Here is an 18,186-nt window from a genome sequence, read left to right on the forward strand (position 1 = left end):
GGTGCTGGCCAGCGGGTCCTTGTTCACAAAAGCCTGGACAAACTCCTCGGGCCCGATGTGTCGCAGCGGCGCCTGCACGGGGAGGAAGAGGAGTCTGAGAAAGATCTGGGGAGGGGGTGCCCGCTGGAGGCCTGGCATGGTGCTCCCCCAGTCTCCCTGCCTCCAGCCACCCCAGGAGGATCTCTGGGCACCTGCCCTTCTCACGAGGGCTCTGCGATCCCGTTCTGGGTGGTCACGGAGCCCAGCGTACCTCCTTCCCCAGGCCCAGGGGTGCCTCTGATCGCGGGGCCGTGGGCACAGGCCCCTGGGAGTGCCCCTGGGACGTGACACCCCGGGAACCAGGCTGGAATCGGGGACTTGGTGACCTGCTCCCTCCAGGGAGGCCTGGCGGTTGAGAGTTTGGGTCAGAGTTGGATCCTGGCTCTGGCCCTCCTGCCTGCCGTGTGACGTCTGGCACATCACAGCCTCCTGGTTTGTGAAAAGGGAGTGACAATAGCACGCGCCCGGCGGGTGAGGAGGATGAGAGGGCATGCAGGCATGGAGCACAGCGCCTGGGAAACAGCAAGGACCGGCATGGTGGAGGTGTCACAGGAAATACCTCCCACTGCCCCTCTCCCTGGGGGGGCCCCTTGGCCGCTGCCTCTGCCAGGACCCTGCACGCTGCAGCCTTGGCTAAGGCGTCCCCTCCCCCACAGGGGGCCTGGGCTCCTCTGGAACGCTGGGGGCGGGTGCAGTGCGTTCTGGGTGGGGAGGCCGAGGGTGGAGAAGGCACTGGTTGTGCGAGGATCACACAGCGGGTGGGTCACACCCAGGGTTTGAACCCAGTTCTGTCCCAGGCCAGGACTCGCCTGCCGGCTGCGGGTCAGAGCTGGGCAGGGCTGGAGCCTCAGCCCTCTGTTCTCACCCGGGTTGCTGCGGACTGCCCCAGAGCCAGGGACCTCTGGACAGGCCTGGCTGGCCCTGCCCCGGCGGGCTCAGGGCTTGGGTTATGCTGAGGCAGGGCCTGGGCCAGGGAGGGGGCGAGGGGTGGCCGGTGGTTCTCAGTCGGTCTGGCTCCGGGTCTAGGCCGAGGTGGCACCAGCTTCCTCACCAGCTCCACGAGGGTCAGCTGCTGGGCCAGCCTGTAGGGGTCGCTGCAGACGCCGAGGAGCTCCCTGCGGATGGAGGCCCGTTCCTGGGTCCTGTAGGAGACGGCCATCCGTGCCCAGCAGGCTTTCCGGCCCTGGACCCGGGGCTGCCAGCTTCTGGTGCAGAGCCTGCAGGACCTGATGCAGCCTCGCTCTGTACGCCTGTGGGTGGGAGGGTCAGGACCGGCACCCCCTCCTCTCTAAGGTCTGAGGCGGGCGCCCTGGCTGGCGGGGAGCGGCTGTTACAGGGCGTGCCCGCCTCTGCCTTGTCCTACAGCAGCCCCGGGCCAGGCGTGGCCACAGCCAGGCCAGTGGGAAAGCAGGCTGCAGGGCTACCAGTGGGGGCTGAGAAGAGCAAACACAGGGAGGGGACGGGGTCCAACGCGGCCCCAGCTGCCTGGGCGGGTGGGCTGGGCAGTGCCAGGGAGCAGAGGGAGGGCGGGAGGCCGGAGGGAGGTGTGGGATGGGCCCGCCCGGCAGCTGGCCGTTGGTTCAGCTTAGTCTTCAGAGCCAGGCTGGGCGCTTGACACCAGTGACTGCGCGGACAGAGTCCCTCCCCGGCAGCGGGGGGATGGTTCCCCTTTGCGCCATGCTGGGCTGGTGCAGGGCACCCACCCTCTCACCCAAGGCAAACTGATAATCCCCCTCAGGGACCCTATGTTCACGGAAGGCGCCGTCAGCTGGCTGGGTTTACTAAGCAGATGTTCACACATTCCCCAGGGCGTGGTCAGTAACCTAGTCCGTCAGCACACGCTCCCCCCCGCCCCCTCCAGGGGGACTCGGCCCTCCATGAGCCAAGGTGCTGACAGGGAAGGCATTGGGCGCAGGTCCTGGTCTCCGGGTGGCACCAAGGTGTCGGCAGACAGGTGTGTGCGTGGGCAGGGCCTGGCCCAGAGGCCTGGGAAGGTAACGCTGGTGAATTGTGGGCACTGCCAGGTGATTGCAGATCAGGTGGGCTCAGTCATGCTGCTGTGACACATACCCAGTGGCCTCATGCAGGCGGGCACCTGTGTGCCGGGCTGTGCATGCCGGGGGCCTGGACAGCTCCAGGCTCTGGGGGGGCTCAGGAGGGCCACTGAGATCCTGCATTGGTGGTGCCGGAGCTCTGGTGACAGGTGATGGAAGTGGCCACAGGGGCCTGTGACAGGGCCCGCGGGACACAGGGAACAGGGCAGGAGGCTGCCTAACCTGAACCCCAACCCGAACCCTCATGCCCAGAGCCATGGGGGCAGGCCCAGAAGGCACCCACTGGCCAGCAGGACAGCCCAAAGCGTGGTCAGCGTGCTGCCCCAGGCCGTCACTGAGTGCCGGGAAGATGTGCGTGTGTGGGGTCAGCCGTGGCCAGCCTGGGTGACAGTCACTGGCCTGTGAGTCCTGAAACCTCCACTGGCCCCATCTCTCCCCAGTGGCCTCTGGGGCGGCTACAACAGCCTTCGAGTACCCTCACTCCCCCCTACTCCCCCTGCGGGCTCCTGCTGTCACCCCGGACTCCCTCTGAAAGCCAGGGGCCCTTTCTCAGCTCGTGTCCCCCTCAGGATGTTTGCTCGTCTGTCGGTCCCATGACTGGGTGCCGGGTTCCTCCTGGCTCCCTCTTGGCCTCCGTCCTCCATTCCTGGAAGCTGGCTCATGTCCAGTGTCACTGAGCGTTCATGTGTTTACGCGAGCAGCTTCTCTTCTGATCGCCAGAGCCATGTGGCCCAGGGCCACCTCCGTCCCACACGAGCGAGTGCTGCCACCAGCCCCCTTGATCTGGCATCTCCCCTCTCTGCGCTCCATCTTCTTCCAGGTCTCCGTGTCCAGGCTGTGGTCCTCGCCCGGTGGCTACAGTGGCCTCCTCAGTGGCCACGGCATCGGTGTCAGCTCTCTCCACACCACTCTGCGCCTGCGTCTGCTCAAGATGCTCTCTGACCCTGCCCTCCGCCTCAGTGTCTACACTATCTCTTCTCCACAATCTGCTAGTGTCCACTACCCCTTTCAGCTTCCTTGCACAGGCTGGTGGGTGGGCCAGGGCGCCAGGGGCGCTCTCCCTTCTCAGGTCTTTGGGCCGTCCCTGGGCTCCTGCGCCTCCCTCACCTTCAGTGTTGGGCTCCTTGAGCCTGAGGCTGGGTACCCAGGAGTCCGTGGCTACTCTTCTCTGTGTGTATGTTTGAGATGTTCCATAAGAAAGTTTCATGAAGTTAAAAATAGTCCCCACATGCCTGAAGTTTGGATGGAATTTGTTTTTCTCATCAGAGCTCACATTTAGCAAGCGCATGTGACGTCAGGGGCTTTGCCTGGAAGCTGTGGGGGGTGGGGGGGGCCGTCACCATCCTGGTTCTACTGATGAAGCACTGCAGCTCAGAGAGGGGCGGCGTCCGGCCGGGGTCACCCGGGCATCTGTCTGGGCTCAGGGGGTCTGACCCAGATCCCTTCCCTGAGTCCCAAGGGCCCTTCCCGTCAAGGAAGGAGTGGAGCCCACCGCTCCCTTCTGAGATGAGCCCCGCCCCTGGAGATAACGCTGTTTCAAAGGATTGTTGCACGTGGTGACTGGGCGGTCAGCCCAAAGTCCACCTGCAGCAACCAGGGCGGGGTGCCAGCGCAAGAGGCCCTTCCCTTGGGGTGAGAGCTCTCTGGGGAGGGACAACCTGGGGTCATGAAGACACTGGGGGCCCTGGCCAGGCCTGCGTGGGGTCGGGGGCTGGGGAACCCTGGTTCCAGCTCACACCACTCAGCACACTTAATTGTATCCCAAGGGAAGGGTTGAAAATGTCCTGAATGAACTATTTCTGCTCCCAAAACCCAAACTGGTGGATTTTGCTCTCAACAGCCCATTCGTGGGTCTCTTCCCACCGGGTGTGAGAAAAGATTTCTCAGCACAGCCCTGGCAGGTTCTGGGAGTGGGGTGGAGGGCCTTCCTCCCATGCCCACCACTAGGACCGGACGGCAGGGCCTGCCCTGAAATGGCTGTGCGATGGCAGGGGCAGCCTGATGAGGGCAGATAGTCATGTTTGTCAATGGCTTAGCCCTCATCTCTGCTGAAGGCCTCTGGGGGGAGGGAGAAGAAGCAAGAGACTGAGTTCTTATCCCCTCATGTACCCTCTGTTCCATCCATCCATCCATCCATCCATCCATCCATCCTTCCCCAGCTTCCTGCACCTATATCTTCTCCACAATCTGCTAGTGTCCACTGCTCCTTTTATACGGTTACCCACCCACACATTCACTCATCTATCCTTCCTCCCATCTTTCGAACATCTACCCAGTCACCCTTCCACCCACCGATCCAACCACTCATCTATCCACCCCCCACAACATCCCACACCACACATACCATTCACCTACCCATCCACACACCCTCCCATCCATCTATCCATCCATCCCCACCCGCCCCCAGCCATCAACCTCCCATGCCCACTCCCCCATAAATCCACCTGCGTATCTAACTACCCAAACATTTATCTCCCCCCGCCCCCCATTAGAGGACCATCTACTTATCCAGCGCGTCAGCCAGCGTCTCCTCTCCCTGCTTCCACGCCTGCTCCACCTGACCAATCCCATCACTGAGCATCCCTGGCCCCGTTTCCTGCTGCTTCCTAACCACGCATCTCGACTCCCGGAAGGACCGGGGGTGCAGAGATCACCTCCTCTCACCAAGTGCTTGAACAGCCAAGTCACTTGCCTGCTATGCGAAGTGCCCTGGGCAAGGCTTCCCTCCCTGAGCTAACCTTGGGCGCAGGGCTCCCCCATGCCCAGCCCGCCTCAGCAGTTTTCCTTTGCTCCACATGCAGCTGCCTCTGCCGTGTCCAGGCCCACCATGGGGCACAGCGCCAGCTACCAGCTTGCCATGGTCAGTCTCCTCCCGGGGCAACGGATATGCACTAACCCTAACGTTCTCTCCTTCCAGGTGAGACACGCCAGTGCCGGCCACAGAGCTGCTAAAGGTGCCGCTAAACCTGCCCCTTCTGAAGGTGCCTGGAGGCCACCCTCTTCGCCCCCCGCTCTGTATCCATAATCCTGGGGTGTTTCTGTCCTCCTGTTACCATAGAAAAGTGAGGCTTGGAGACTGAATGTCTTTCCCAGAGTAACCCAGCTGGGAGCGCTGGGCCGGGCATGGTGGCAGAGGCATCTGATGCCCAGTACACTAGCTGCCTCCCAGACCCTGGGGTGCAAGGGCAGCCCAGACCCTGGGGTCTGCTGGGAGCCACAGAAGCCTCCTCTCCTCCTGCCTGTCCTGCAGGACCTACAACCACCCCAGAGGCTGGAGCCCCAGGATAACAGCAGCCGTGGCTGTTACCCCCATTGCTGTGAGCTTGTCCTGCAGAGCCCTTTCCCTGGGCTGGCGGGCAGGGCCTGGTCCGGGGGGCTGACTGCCCACCAGTCCTGGTGTGGTGCCCGGACAGGAGGGGGAGGCCTGTGGGAGGACAGCAGTCATAGAGCCAGATTCTCCTTGTCAACCCCATTGAGTGTGGGGGGTGCTGCTGTCAGTGCCTGGTGCAGGGAAAGGGCACCTGCGGCTGAGATGGCATCTTCCCGCCAGCCCTCCTCCAGGCGGGGTCAGGGCCAATTCTCTGCCCTGGGACCGAGTCCGAGGCGTGGCCTGCAGCCGGCACCTCAGCACGCGTGTGCAGTGGATTTGTGCGTCTCCTCCCAGCTCTGCCACGGGCCTGCCAGAGCCTTCATAGCCACAGACCCTGCCCGGCTCTGACTGTTGAACCATCCCCCATGCAGGACAGTTAAGCCAGCCCCACATTTTTTTGCGTATTAATCCTCACTGAGAGTGGAAAGGAGGGAGGAAGGGAGGGAGAGGGAGAGAGACCGAGGAAAGAGAGAGAGAAACATCGACATGAGAGAGACACATCGGTTGGTGGCCTCCTGCTCACACCTTGACTGGGGTCAGGGATCAAACCTGCAACCCGAGTACACTTGCCCTTGACCAGAAATCGAACCCAAGACTTTCCAGTGCTCTATCCACTGAGCAGCACACCATGGCAACCCCCACCTTCTTAACCACAGAGTCCTGCAGGCTCACCACAGGACCTTCCAGGGATCAGTCTCCCCATCGCCCAGCTCACCTTGCCCCTGCTGCCCCCCACGGCAGACCCTGTCCCTGGGCCATTTCTGTCTTTCCCTGCCCCTGGGTGAGAGCAGGTCCTCCCGCATCGGCCCTGGGAGAGGCAGCCATTGTCCCCATTCCCCTGAAGTGTCCACAGGAGGGTCCCTACTGGCCTGAGGTCCGGAGCCAGAGGGAAGGCTTGGCATCTCCCACCCAGGGGACTGCCTTCCAGCCTGGAGCTCACACCAGGTGGTGGACTCTCTGTTGCCATTGAAACAATGGTTAGGAAGACTCAGTCACCATACAGAAATGGTTATGGCATAAGAAGGTGAAAATGGCAGGAAAGTTGCATATACGACATGATACAAAGGGTATTATTCAAGTGGATAAAACTACAATTGGACATTGAAAAATTCATCATTGATGTGCATGTCACCCATTCCCTATTGTTACTGTTTGTTTTTTTAAAATATGTTTTTACTAGAGGCCCCATGCACGAAATTTGTACAAGAGTAGGCCTTCTTTCCCCGGCTGCCGGCACCAGCTTCCCTCTGGAACCCAGGACCTTGGTTTCCCTCCAGCCGCCAGCATGCACCCGGGGCCCAGGCTTCCCTCACAGCCGCAGCTTCGTCCGGAAGGACATCCGGTCCAATTAGCACATTACGGTTTTATTATTATAGATTGATTTTCTTTCTAATTATACCTGTGTGTCTATCCCTAGACAATAAGTTGCCTACTTTTGAATGAGGAGGGCAAGCACACACCAGCAGTGCAAGGAGAGGACAGCACTACCCCTGCTGGACGGTGGCTCCAGGGGGAGGTGAGTGGAACAGTCTCGAGTTTGTGGTCTGACTTCCACTTCGCTGGAAGGTGACAAGGCCTCTTCTGGTGACGTCGTGAGCAAGGTCATGATTGAGTCTTGGGAAACAGGGTTCTCCACAGTCAGGTGCACTGGCGTGTGGACCAGGCGGTGGACCTGCAGCGGGAGAGTGGTCAGAGGGAGTGGGCTGCTCTGTACTCCCCGCCCCTGAGCCCACGTGGCCTACCTCCAGCGATGAGGGGAAACTGGGAACTTCTGTGAGTGGCATGCGTGTCCTCAGCTGAGCACGAGGGGAGAGGCCGTCATCAGCACGTGGCCATCACAAGCCAAGTGCTGATGAGCAGCTGGACCATTTTAAGTGGAAATGGGTTCTCCGAGGCACCTGCCCTCAGGTTGAGATGGCTTGGTGGAGCTGGGGGTCTTGGCGGTGGGGGTCTCTGGAGTGACACGGCTGCAGGGTGGCTCAGTTGTCCTCCGGTCTGCAGGGCTGTCATCCTGGGATCACCTTTCACCATCTGCCAAGGGACCCCTTGTCATCTCTCATGTTGGTCTCCTGCCTCCTGTCTCGTGTCATCTTCTTTCTTGCTTTACTCTTTAGTTTTGGTGGAGCACATCCTCCAGTAGCTTCTTGATACGGTGTGCTTAGGAAATAAAATTTTCAAGGCCTCACATGCCTGGAAATAGTCTCACTTTACCATCACACTTGCTAATATGATTTGCAGTTCAGCATGGTATAGAATTGTAAAAATATAGAATTGAGTTAGAAATGATTTTTCTTCAGAATTTCAAAGGCATTGTTTTCTGTCTTCTTTCTGAACTTGGTAAAGTTGTTTTTCTCCCAGGAAGGTGGACCAACCATTCTGATTTGCCCAGGACTCTCCTGGTTTCAGCACTGAAAGTCCCAAGTCCCTCAAACTGAGATGAGTGGTCATCCTCATCCCAAGTGACCTGGAATTTCACAATGATGTGCCTGGATATGGGCCCTTTCCTTCCCTGGTGTGGAGCACTTTCCAGCCTCTGCAGCTGGAACCTCTGCCCCTCAGTGCCGGGAGGTGGTATTAAGTCATTTCACTGGGGATGTCCTTCCCTTCTTTTACTGTTTGGAACTCTCAGCTTTCATATTGGACCTTCTAAACTTGCCCTCCAATTTTTTATCCTTCATCTCCCATTTTCCATTTTAAGAATCCTTTTGCTCTACTTTCTGAAGGAGTTTTTTAGTTTCATCGTCCAAACCTCTATTGTTTGTTTCAGCTGTCAGTGAAGGCTAATGGGTCAAGGCACCCGCCTCCTTCCATGTGCAGTTGATCTTTGGAGCCTCTAGGCACCTGCCCACATTGCTCCGTGAGCCGGACACCCTCTTCAGACTGCACGAAGGGTGGACTCTGTCCTGGGGAGGGCAGCCCCTGTGCTGGTGTCACACACTGGCCTCACTTCACCACCTGGGATCGCTCTACCTAGCTCCCTGCAGCAAACCTCCTGGGAAAGACGCCTGGGCTGCCCTCTCCCGGATTCCTATCCCACTACAGTTCCGGTGTCATCCCCTTCATCCATGTCAGCTTTGCTGGGGGTGGGGGTGGGGGGCGGTCTGGCCTATTATTTCAGATAAGCCATTATGCAATATACCTGCCACCAGGGATACAGTATAAGGGAAGCTTTTAAAACGTCTTTAAAGCTAACCTCCAGCTAAAAACCTAACCAGGGGAAAATGTGAGGATTAGAATACCTACTCCAGGAAGGGCCTCACACGAGTGTCACCATCCAACACCACAGGAGAACTTGCCTGTGAGCACCAGGTGGATCTCGTGCTGATTCATACATGCTTTCTCCAGATGGTCTCAGACATTTCCCTGCTGTGCTGACATTTAAGTGCATATTTATAGCATGTGTATTTACCGTATAGCACATGGTGGTGATGTTATGGAAATGCGTCAATAGACAGATGACAGAACATGCTGAAAGGCGTGTGCCCACAACTAGCTCTCCCCTGGAAGGTCAGGATACTGCAGGGAGGAGGCGCATCACTTAAGAGTTTCCAATTTCCCCAGAAACACTCCCTTTTCCTCACTCGCACAGCCAATCTGTGCTTAGAGCCCCAGGGAGGAGACACCCTCTTCAGACTGCACGAAGGGTGGACTCTGTCCTGGGGAGGGCAGCCCCTGTGTTGGTGTCACACACTGGCCTCACTTCACCACCTGGGATCGCTCTACCTAGCTCCCTGCAGCAAACCTCCTGGGAAAGATGCCTGGGCTGCCCTCTCCCAGATTCCTATCCCACTACAGTTCTGGTGTCATCCCCTCATCCATGTCAGCTTTGCTGGGGGGGTGGAGGTGGGGGTGCGGACTGGCCGGTTATTTCAGATAAGCCATTATGCAGTATACCTGCCACCAGGGATACAGTATAAGCTTTTAAAACGTCTTTAAAGCTAACCTCTAGCTAGAAACCTAACCAGGGGAAAATGTGAGGATTAGAATACCTACTCCAGGAAGGGCCTCACACGAGTGTCACCATCCAACACCACAGGAGAACTTGCCTGTGAGCACCAGGTGGATCTCGTGCTGATTCATACATGCTTTCTCCAGATGGTCTCAGACATTTCCCTGCTGTGCTGACATTTAAGAGTCTCTCCTCCTCCACATCAGTCTGCTCCCGGAACACGTGTCTTGTGCCTGCATTTGCAGGTCTCTCTGCCAGGAGCACCCTTCCTTCACTTCACCTGGCTGACTTCCCCTCACTTGGAGCTCGCTGGGATGCCATGCCAAGAGAGGACTTCTGTGATATTGTGATTTATAATAAGTATATTCATCTGCTATTCTGGCACAGAGACCCTAAAACCTTTGACATTTCCTAAATGATAGGAGTGATAGATTATAAAGGACCAAGATGGCGGCGTAGGTAAACACCTATACTCACCACCTCCCACAACCACATTAAAATTACAACTAAAATACAGGACAACCATCATCCAGAACTGCCTGAAAGCTGGCTGAATGGAAGGCCTACAGCTAGAGAAGTAAAGAAGGAAGCATATTGAGACTGGTAGGAGGGGCGGAGGCAAAGAATGGCTGGTCTGACACCCATGTGCGGCATTTTTATAATCAGGAGGGATATCTTCACACCAGCCACACACCAGCCCCCCAGCCCAGGGTTCCAGAGCTGGGAAGAGAAGTCCCTGTAACTTTGGGCTGTAAAAACCAATGTTGCGGCTGAGTAACACAGAGGCTGCTGGAGTCCCAGGTATTCCTCTTAAAGGGCCTGTGCATAAACTTACATGGTCTCACTTTTTCTGAGCTCCAGTGCCAAGCTGTGGCTTTGGGGGGATCCAGGGGCATATGGGGAACAACTGAACTATCTGACATCAGGGAAGGAACTTGGGGTCAGCTTTCTCCCAGACAAGGATGATTGCAGGGGTCATTGTTCCTGTGCTGGGACCTCCCCCATTGCAGAGCTGACTGGCAGCCATATCTGATTTTCCATCAGCATGGCCCACACTGTTCCCTATGCCCTGGTGATTCCCCATCCAATTTACAGCCTCATCCAAGCTGTTTGCAGCTTCTTTTTCATATTAATGGCCTATCTGAGCTCATACTTCAGACTTTGCTAAAATCCCTTAAACAAACAGCATCTGAAGTCAGCATGCCCCAGACCCATCAATAAAAGACCCAAGACCCAGCACTAGCACCAGCCTGCCTGCTTCACAGCTGGGCCTCCCCTGGGTACTTCACCAGTCCAGTACAAGTAGCAGCCATCTGCAGATCTCTCTGTAGCTCCTGCCGGGTGGCCCCAGGCAGTGGCTGACTTTGCATCTCCCTGGAGGCCTTAGAGCCAGTGCACCTCATGGATAGCTTCATACCAAACCAGATTATAACTCTACACATCCACAAGCAACACACTCAAGGGGCAGACTCAGTGAGCACCAAAGTCACATTGAAGCAATTCCTGCTCCATAGGGATGTCTCCTGCACAGCAGCTCTTCCACTGTAGCTGTAGCTGGTCCTCACAGCCAATTGGCCTGGAGCTTAATTCCTTCCAGTGACACCAACACCAATCAAGGCTCAACAACAACAAGACTGGACACAGCCCACACAGGGGCACATCTAGAATGCCCAGCTCAGGTGAGTGGCGAGACTGTGCCACTGGGCCCTACAGGCCATCTAATACACAAGGCCACTCTACTAATTCCAGGAGACATAATAGCTCTATCAACAACATAGAAACAAACACAGGGAAGCAGCCAAAATTCAGAGGCAAAGAAACATGTTACAAATGAAAGAAATGGGAGCAAGCAAACACTTGGACACAGGGTTCAAAACAATGATTATAAGGTTACTCAAAAATCTTAATGAGAGCTTCAAGGTAATTAATGAGAGCATCAAGGGACTTAGTGAGACTTTCAAGGATCTAAGTGAGAATGTCAAAGACATGGAAAAGGACCAGTCAGAAATTAAGCATACACTGACTGAAATAAAGAAGAATTTACAGGACTCAACAGGAGATAAAAGGATTCTGAGAATCAAATCAATGATTTGAAATATGAGGAAGCAAAATGACAACAACAACAACAACAATGAAAACACAATCAGGGCAGCAAAAAGAAAAAAAATACGAAGATAGTGTAAGGAGCCTCTGGGACAACTTCAGACATACTAACATTCACATTATGGGGGTGCCAGAAGGAGAAGAAAGAGAGCAAGATATTGAAAACCTATTTGAAGAAATAATGACAGAAAACTTCCCCTACCTGGTGAAAGAAATAGACTTATAAATCCAGGAAGAGCAGAGTTCCAAACAAAAGGAATCCAAAGAGGCCCACACCAAGACACATCAGTTAAAAAGCCAAGGGTTAAAGATAAAGAATCTTAAAAGCAGCAAGAGAAAAGCAGTTAGTTACTTACAAGGGAGTGTCCATGACTATCAGCTAATTTCTCAACAGAAACTTTGTAGACCAAAAAGGAGTGGCAAGAAATATTCATAGTTATGAATAGCAAAGACGGAAGTCACTTCTGAGGATCTGCACGTCAGCAGCTGAGGAGGCTACGCTGTGATGAGTCACTTAAATGCCCTGGAGCGTTGGTGGGCCCTGCGTGGGCGAGTGGGCAGGCGGGCTGTGTGGAGTGGGCCCTGGCCCTCAGGGTCCTGGTCTGGCGCTGGCACAGAGGCAGATGCGGGCTCTGCCCCGAGGAGCTCACGGCCGACACAGGTGAGCTCCTGGAGGACAGGGAGAGCAGCTGCCAGGTCCAGGTCCACGCTGTGCAGGCGAGGCCTCCCGGGAAGGAGGCTCATGTCTCGCTGGCGCTCCTGCGTGTGTGGTGGGGCCTGCAGACCCGACTCAGGTGTTCACTGCCCGAAACAGTCCACAGGACTCACAAGCACAAACGGAAAGGTCCCAGAATATGAGGAAGACCACCAGGGCTTAGTGCCACTGGTAACCAGCCACCGCTGGGAGCTGTGTGCAGGCAGCCCTGATGTCCCCACCTGCACAGGCCCCCCAGAACCCACAGTGAAGGAAAGGCTCCGCTGGGGCCAGAGACAGAGAAAATACTTATTTTTTTCTTATCCAGGTTCAAGCTCCCCGAATTTGTGAGACGGGGCAAAGAACAGAACCCCAACCAGAACCCAGACCCCCAAACCCTGGCTTTGACACTGCACGAAGCCCTGGGACAGGGCAGGCCCTTCCTGGACTCCCCTCCCCAGCGCCTGCCTCCTTCCCTCTGGGCTTGGAGGGTTCAGATCTCGGAATCTGACCTCCTTCCTCAGCCCAGTGACAGGACTGAGGAGTAAGGTCTTGTCACAGGTGGCAGCTGGAATTCCATCCGTGCAGGACAGGACAGGGCTCCCTGACCACGGCCTGCCCTCCACACATCTTGGCTGGAGGGTTTGGAATCCACGGGCCTCAGCTCTGTGGTGTGGGCACACTGGCCATTATCAGAGACGGTCAGGACAAAGGCCACACACCTGGCCAGAGCCATCCCCCAGGCACCACAGCACGGCTCTGCTCTCCGTAGCTGCAAGCAAAAAACACCCTGAGCTGGACACCGGCTGTTTGAAGAGGGGCGGCCACAGCACCCCTTTAGTAGCCAGGCTGAATTCCAGGAGCACCTGGGCTTCATTATTACCTGACAACCAGCAACTGCAGGGAGAGCAGTGACAATGCAACTTCCTTGTCTTTTAACCTGAGAATGAAGCAGGTTTGCTAATGACAACAGGCACTGGAAAGCCGAAGGCAAGCGGATCACAGCCCTGGGCACAAAGCCAGGCGGGAGAGGACCCTCCCCCACACCTGTTCAAGGTCCCAAAGCCTCACCCCGGCCCGGGCCAGCTCCTCAGCCCCCCGGAGAGCTGCAGCGTGGTTCATGTGGTCCATGTGGTCCGCACCACGAGGCCAGACTGTTTGCAAAGGAGGCCAGCCCACCCTCCTCCTACCCCCGGACTGTAGGACAAGGAGGAACAGCCTGGCAGGAGGCAGACCTGCTATGCCCTGAGGACCGCTTTTCACAAGGTCCGACTGGGTTACTGTAGACAAGGTCTCTGATACGAAGGGGTGATTTCCCATGAGTGCACGTCACCGTTTCACTCAGGCACAGCCCATCCAGTCCCTGTCCCAGGAGGGCCTCTGCCCCTTGGGCAGATGGATGGGAAGAGAGGAGGCACCGGGCTAGGCCTCTGGGAGAGGGATCCCACCGGGCACCCCTCAGGGCTGAGCCAGCCAACAGCCCCTCTCCAGGGCTCAAGCCTGACGGGCGGGAATTCTAGGCCGCCCCTCCCACCAGTTAGGATACCCAGCAGCACCCCCAAGGACTCAGGGCACGGAAGCAGTTTTGATCCAATGTGGAGCTGGGAACCCCAACATCCATCAGAGTACCTCGGAGGCAGTGGTCCAGGGCACAGCTGGCCTGGTGCCTCAGGGGACAGGTGTGAAGTTCCAGGTAGTGGCAGATGCCAGAAGCCGGTCCATCCTTGCTGCTTGGCACAGTCACTGCAGGGAAGACACATCTGCACAGCATATGTTTCAAGGGACCTGGCGTATATGGCATACTGTTCTTAATATGTTTGCTCCCCTTCTTGGCGCTATGTGTTTTAACCAAGGTCTCCTCTCTGAGAAAGGTTGTTTCCCCAGGTAGGGATTTTTCCCTGAAGTTAGGGAGGGAATAAAACCCCTTAATTAAGTGCCAGGTGGGTAGTTAATCACTTTAACTACAAACAATCACGATTAAGGTACATAATCTTTACTCCCTGGAATGGAGATAAGAAACGCCCTAACCTTTGGAATAGAAATTGATAGGATTAAAATCAACTGGTATAAATACAGATGTAACAAGACAATAAAAGACAGAACTTGGCTGGAGATCCTGGCTAGGCTGCTGATCACCTGAACGCTGTCTCCGTGTCATTCCTTCTTCGCTGACTCCGTCTACACCTTTGGGGACCCCTGGACCTGCTGGGGTTGGACCCCAACAATTGGCACCCAAACAGGGACCCTTAGGTACTCAAGCAGCATCCTGAGTTTCGGCGGCAGAGAAAGGATGGTGACAATTTTGGAGCAGCAGCGGCGCTATCATGAGGAGAAGGAACGGCTCATGGACGTCATGGCCAAAGAGATGCTCACTAAAAAGTCCACACTCCGGGACCAGATCAATTCCGACCGCTGCACACGGGCCATGCAAGACAGGTATGTGGAAGCCAGTGGGAACCTGAGGGATTTGTATGATGATAAGGGTGGGTTAAGCAAGGAGGAGCTTAATGCCATTTCAGGACCCAATGAATTTGCTGAATTCTATAACAGACTCAAGCAAATAAAAGAATTCCACCGGAAGCACCCAAATGAGATCTGCATGCCAATGTCAGTGGAATTCGAGGAGCTTCTGAAGGCTCGAGAGAATCCAAGTGAAGAAGCACAAAATTTGGTGGAGTTCACATGACTCCATGGATCTCCATGACTGTTACCTCAAATACGTTAACCTGAAGGCCTCTGAGAAGCTGGATTATATCACATACCTGTCTATCTTTGACCAATTATTTGACATTCCTAAAGAAAGGAAGAATGCAGAGGACAAGAGATACTTGGAGATGCTGCTTGAGTCCCTTCAGGATTACACAGACAGAGTGAAGCCCCTCCAAGACCAGAATGAACTTTTTGGGAAGATTCAAAATGACTTTGAGAAGAAGTGGGAGAATGGTACCTTTCCCAGATGGCCGAAAGAGACACGCAGTGCCCTGACACATGCTGGAGCCCATCTTGGCCTCTCTGCTTCCTCCTCCTGGGAGGAGGTGGCCTCCCTGGGTCTGGACAGATTGAAATCTGCACTCTTAGCTTTAGGCCTGAAGTGTGGCGGGACCCCAGAGGAGCGAACCCAGAGGCTATTCAGCACCAAGGGGAAGTCCTTGGAGGCGCTGGACACCTCCCTGTTCGCCAAAAACCCCAAACCAAAGGGCACCAAGCGAGACACTGAGAGGAACAAAGACATTGCTTTCCTCGAAGCCCAGATCTACGAATATGTGGAGATTCTTGGGGAACAGCGACATGTCACTCATGAAAATGCCCAACGCAAGCAGGCAAGGACAGGAGAAGAGCGAGAAGAAGAGGAAGAGCAGATCTGTGAGAGCGAAAGTGAAGATGAAGAGAACGAGATCATTTACAACCCCAAACACCTGCCCCTGGGCTGGAACGGCAAACCCATTCCCTGCTGGTTGTACAAACTCCACGGCCTGAATATCAACTACAACTGTGAGATCTGTGGAAACTATTCCTACCGGGGTCCCAAGGCCTTCCAGCGGCACTTTGCTGAATGGCGTCATGCTCATGGCACGAGGTGTCTGGGCATCCCGAGCACAGCCCACTCGCTAAGGTGACGCAGATTGAAGATGCTGTCTCGTTGTGGGCCCAGCTGAAGCTGCAGAAGGCATCGGAACGATGGCAGCCTGACACTGAGGAAGAGTATGAAGACTCCAGGGGGAATGTTGTGAATAAGAAGACATATGAGGATCTGAAGAGACAAGGACTGCTCTAGTGTTCAGGAGTGTGTCTCAGCGTTGGGCTTGCCCAGGCTTCCCTGAGGTCTGCTTTTTCTATTTCTCCTGACCACATGCTCCTAAAGACTCTTTGCTACTTGGTCTTACGGTCTAGCATGCATCTTGTAGAGACAAGGCATGCAGCAGATTGTAGGGTTGAGATGTGTTTTATCTTTGTTTTATATCAAAAAACATTGTCAGAAAATAAAACCAGCCCTTGTTCTGAAAAAAAGAAAAGTATGAACAATAAAATGGCAATAAATACGTATCTACCAACCATTGAATCTAAAAATCAAAATAAGCAAATAAGAAATCTAATAAACAAAATAAACTGATGAATAAAATAGGATCAGAGGCATGGAAACATGGAATAGACTGATGAATCTCAGAGGGAAGAGGAGTGGGGAGCGGGAAGAGATTAATCAAAGATCTTATATGCATATATGCATTACCGACGGACACAGACAATAGGGTGGTGAAGGCCTCGGGTAGGGCAGGAACTGGGTGAAGGAGGAAAATGGGGAGGGGGAAAGGGGGACATCTGTAATACTCTCAACAATAAGCATTTTAAAAATAAAAAATAGTGATAAAGCTGTCTTGATATTTATAACAAACCGCTTTTAACCAAACCTGATTTATGTTAAGGAGGTGACTTCTGGATGCACCCAACGATGGGACTGGTTGCCAAGTGACTAAGGGGTAGAAACTTTCAGTCCCAGCCTCCTGACCTCAAGGGAAGAGGGGTTGGAGGTTGAGCCAATCACCAATGGCTAATGATTTAATCAATCATGTCTATGTAACGAAGCCTTTGTAAAAACCCAGAAGGACGGGGTTCAGAGAGCCCTGGGTTGGTGGATATGTGGAGGTGCCAGGAGAGTGGTGCACCTGGGGGAGGGCATGGGAGCTCCACACCCCTTCCCATGCCTTGTCCAATGCACCCCTTCACCTGTATCCTTTATAAGATCCTTTGCAATCAACTGGTCATGTAAGTCCATGTTTCCCCGAGTTTTGCCAACTCTAGCAAATTAACGGGACCAAGGGGAGTGTGGGAGCCTCTCATTTATAGCCAGTTGGCCAGAAGCACAGGTGACAACCTGGACTTTCTATCCGAGTCCCAAGAGGGTGGAGAACAGTCTTCGGGGAGCCCTTCCCCTCATGGCCAGACGGCATACTTTGTATTAGTGTGGCGTTGTTGTAATTGTTCAGTTGTATGACCCCAGATATGATCTGCCTTGAGGAACATTCCATGTGCACTTGAGAAGGATGTTGGTTCTGCTGTTGGGTGGAGTGTTGCATACATGTCCGTGAGTCCGCTGGTCAGTGGTGGTGCTCAGTTCTCCCGTGTCCTTGCTGACTTCCGTGGACAAGTCCTGAGGGTTAATGGGAGGTGTGTCTAAGGCTCTCCCTGCAGTTGTGGATTTGTCTACTTTGCCTGTCGGTTCTGTCTGTTTTGCATCATGTATTTTGGCGCTCTGTTGTGAGGTGCATCCACACTTGGGATTGTTGTGTCCTCACCGTAAATGACCTTTTATCAGGATGTTATGTCTCTCTTTCATCTTTGGAAATTTCCTGAGGTTTACTCTGACTGTTAATACTGCCACTCCAGGTTTCTTTTGATTAGTATTTTCACGCTACATCCTTTTCTGTTCTTTTTCTCCAAACCTATGTACGTCATTATAATGGAAATGAATATTTTTAGGCAGCATAAACTTGGACCATTTAAAAAATACATTCCAACAATTTCTGTCTTTTAATTGTTGAGTTTAGACTATTTCCAGTTATTGAATTAATTGATGTGTTTGGATGAAGGTTGATATTTTATTATTTTTTCAAAATAGACTTTATCTTCTAGAAGATTTCAGGTTCACAGCAACCACTTTATTTTTTATTGCCTGTTCTAAATTCTTCTGTTCCCTCTTTCTGCCTTCTTTTGAATCATTTGAACATTTGTTAGCATTCTTTTTCAATTTATCTCGTTGGTTTTTGACTATATATCTTTGTATAGTTCTTTTCAAGATTGCAGTAGGAATTACAATGTACCTACTAACCTCAGAGTCTATTTAGATCATGTCACCCCTTCAAGTGGAATATAAGAGAATCTAACCACCACGGACAGCTTTAACCTTTCATTTATGTTGTCAGCGTCTGTGTCTCACATTTATGTTCACTGAAAAGACCATTTGACAGTGTTATCATCTTTG

The 18,186-nt window shown here is 54.2% G+C and overlaps 1 protein-coding gene and 1 pseudogene across 1 annotated transcript in view; one reads left to right on the forward strand and one right to left on the reverse strand.

Annotated features, from left to right (window-relative positions):
* Positions 1 to 13,340, reverse strand: part of RASGEF1C (RasGEF domain family member 1C) — a 53,011-nt gene extending 39,671 nt beyond the window's left edge. The window contains 5 exon segments of the mRNA XM_015571533.1: positions 1 to 72; positions 1,091 to 1,196; positions 1,198 to 1,304; positions 7,013 to 7,135; positions 13,281 to 13,340. The exon segment at positions 1 to 72 is cut by the window's left edge and continues 1 nt beyond it. Of these exon segments, the coding sequence (XP_015427019.1) occupies positions 1 to 72; positions 1,091 to 1,196; positions 1,198 to 1,304; positions 7,013 to 7,135; positions 13,281 to 13,340 (468 nt within the window).
* A 1,159-nt stretch (positions 13,341 to 14,499) lies between these two features.
* Positions 14,500 to 16,189, forward strand: LOC102771776 (annotated as a pseudogene).
* Positions 16,190 to 18,186: the final 1,997 nt, after the last annotated feature.

This window comes from Myotis davidii, unplaced genomic scaffold (assembly GCF_000327345.1).
Source record: "Myotis davidii unplaced genomic scaffold, ASM32734v1 scaffold648, whole genome shotgun sequence".
NCBI lineage: Eukaryota > Metazoa > Chordata > Mammalia > Chiroptera > Vespertilionidae > Myotis > Myotis davidii.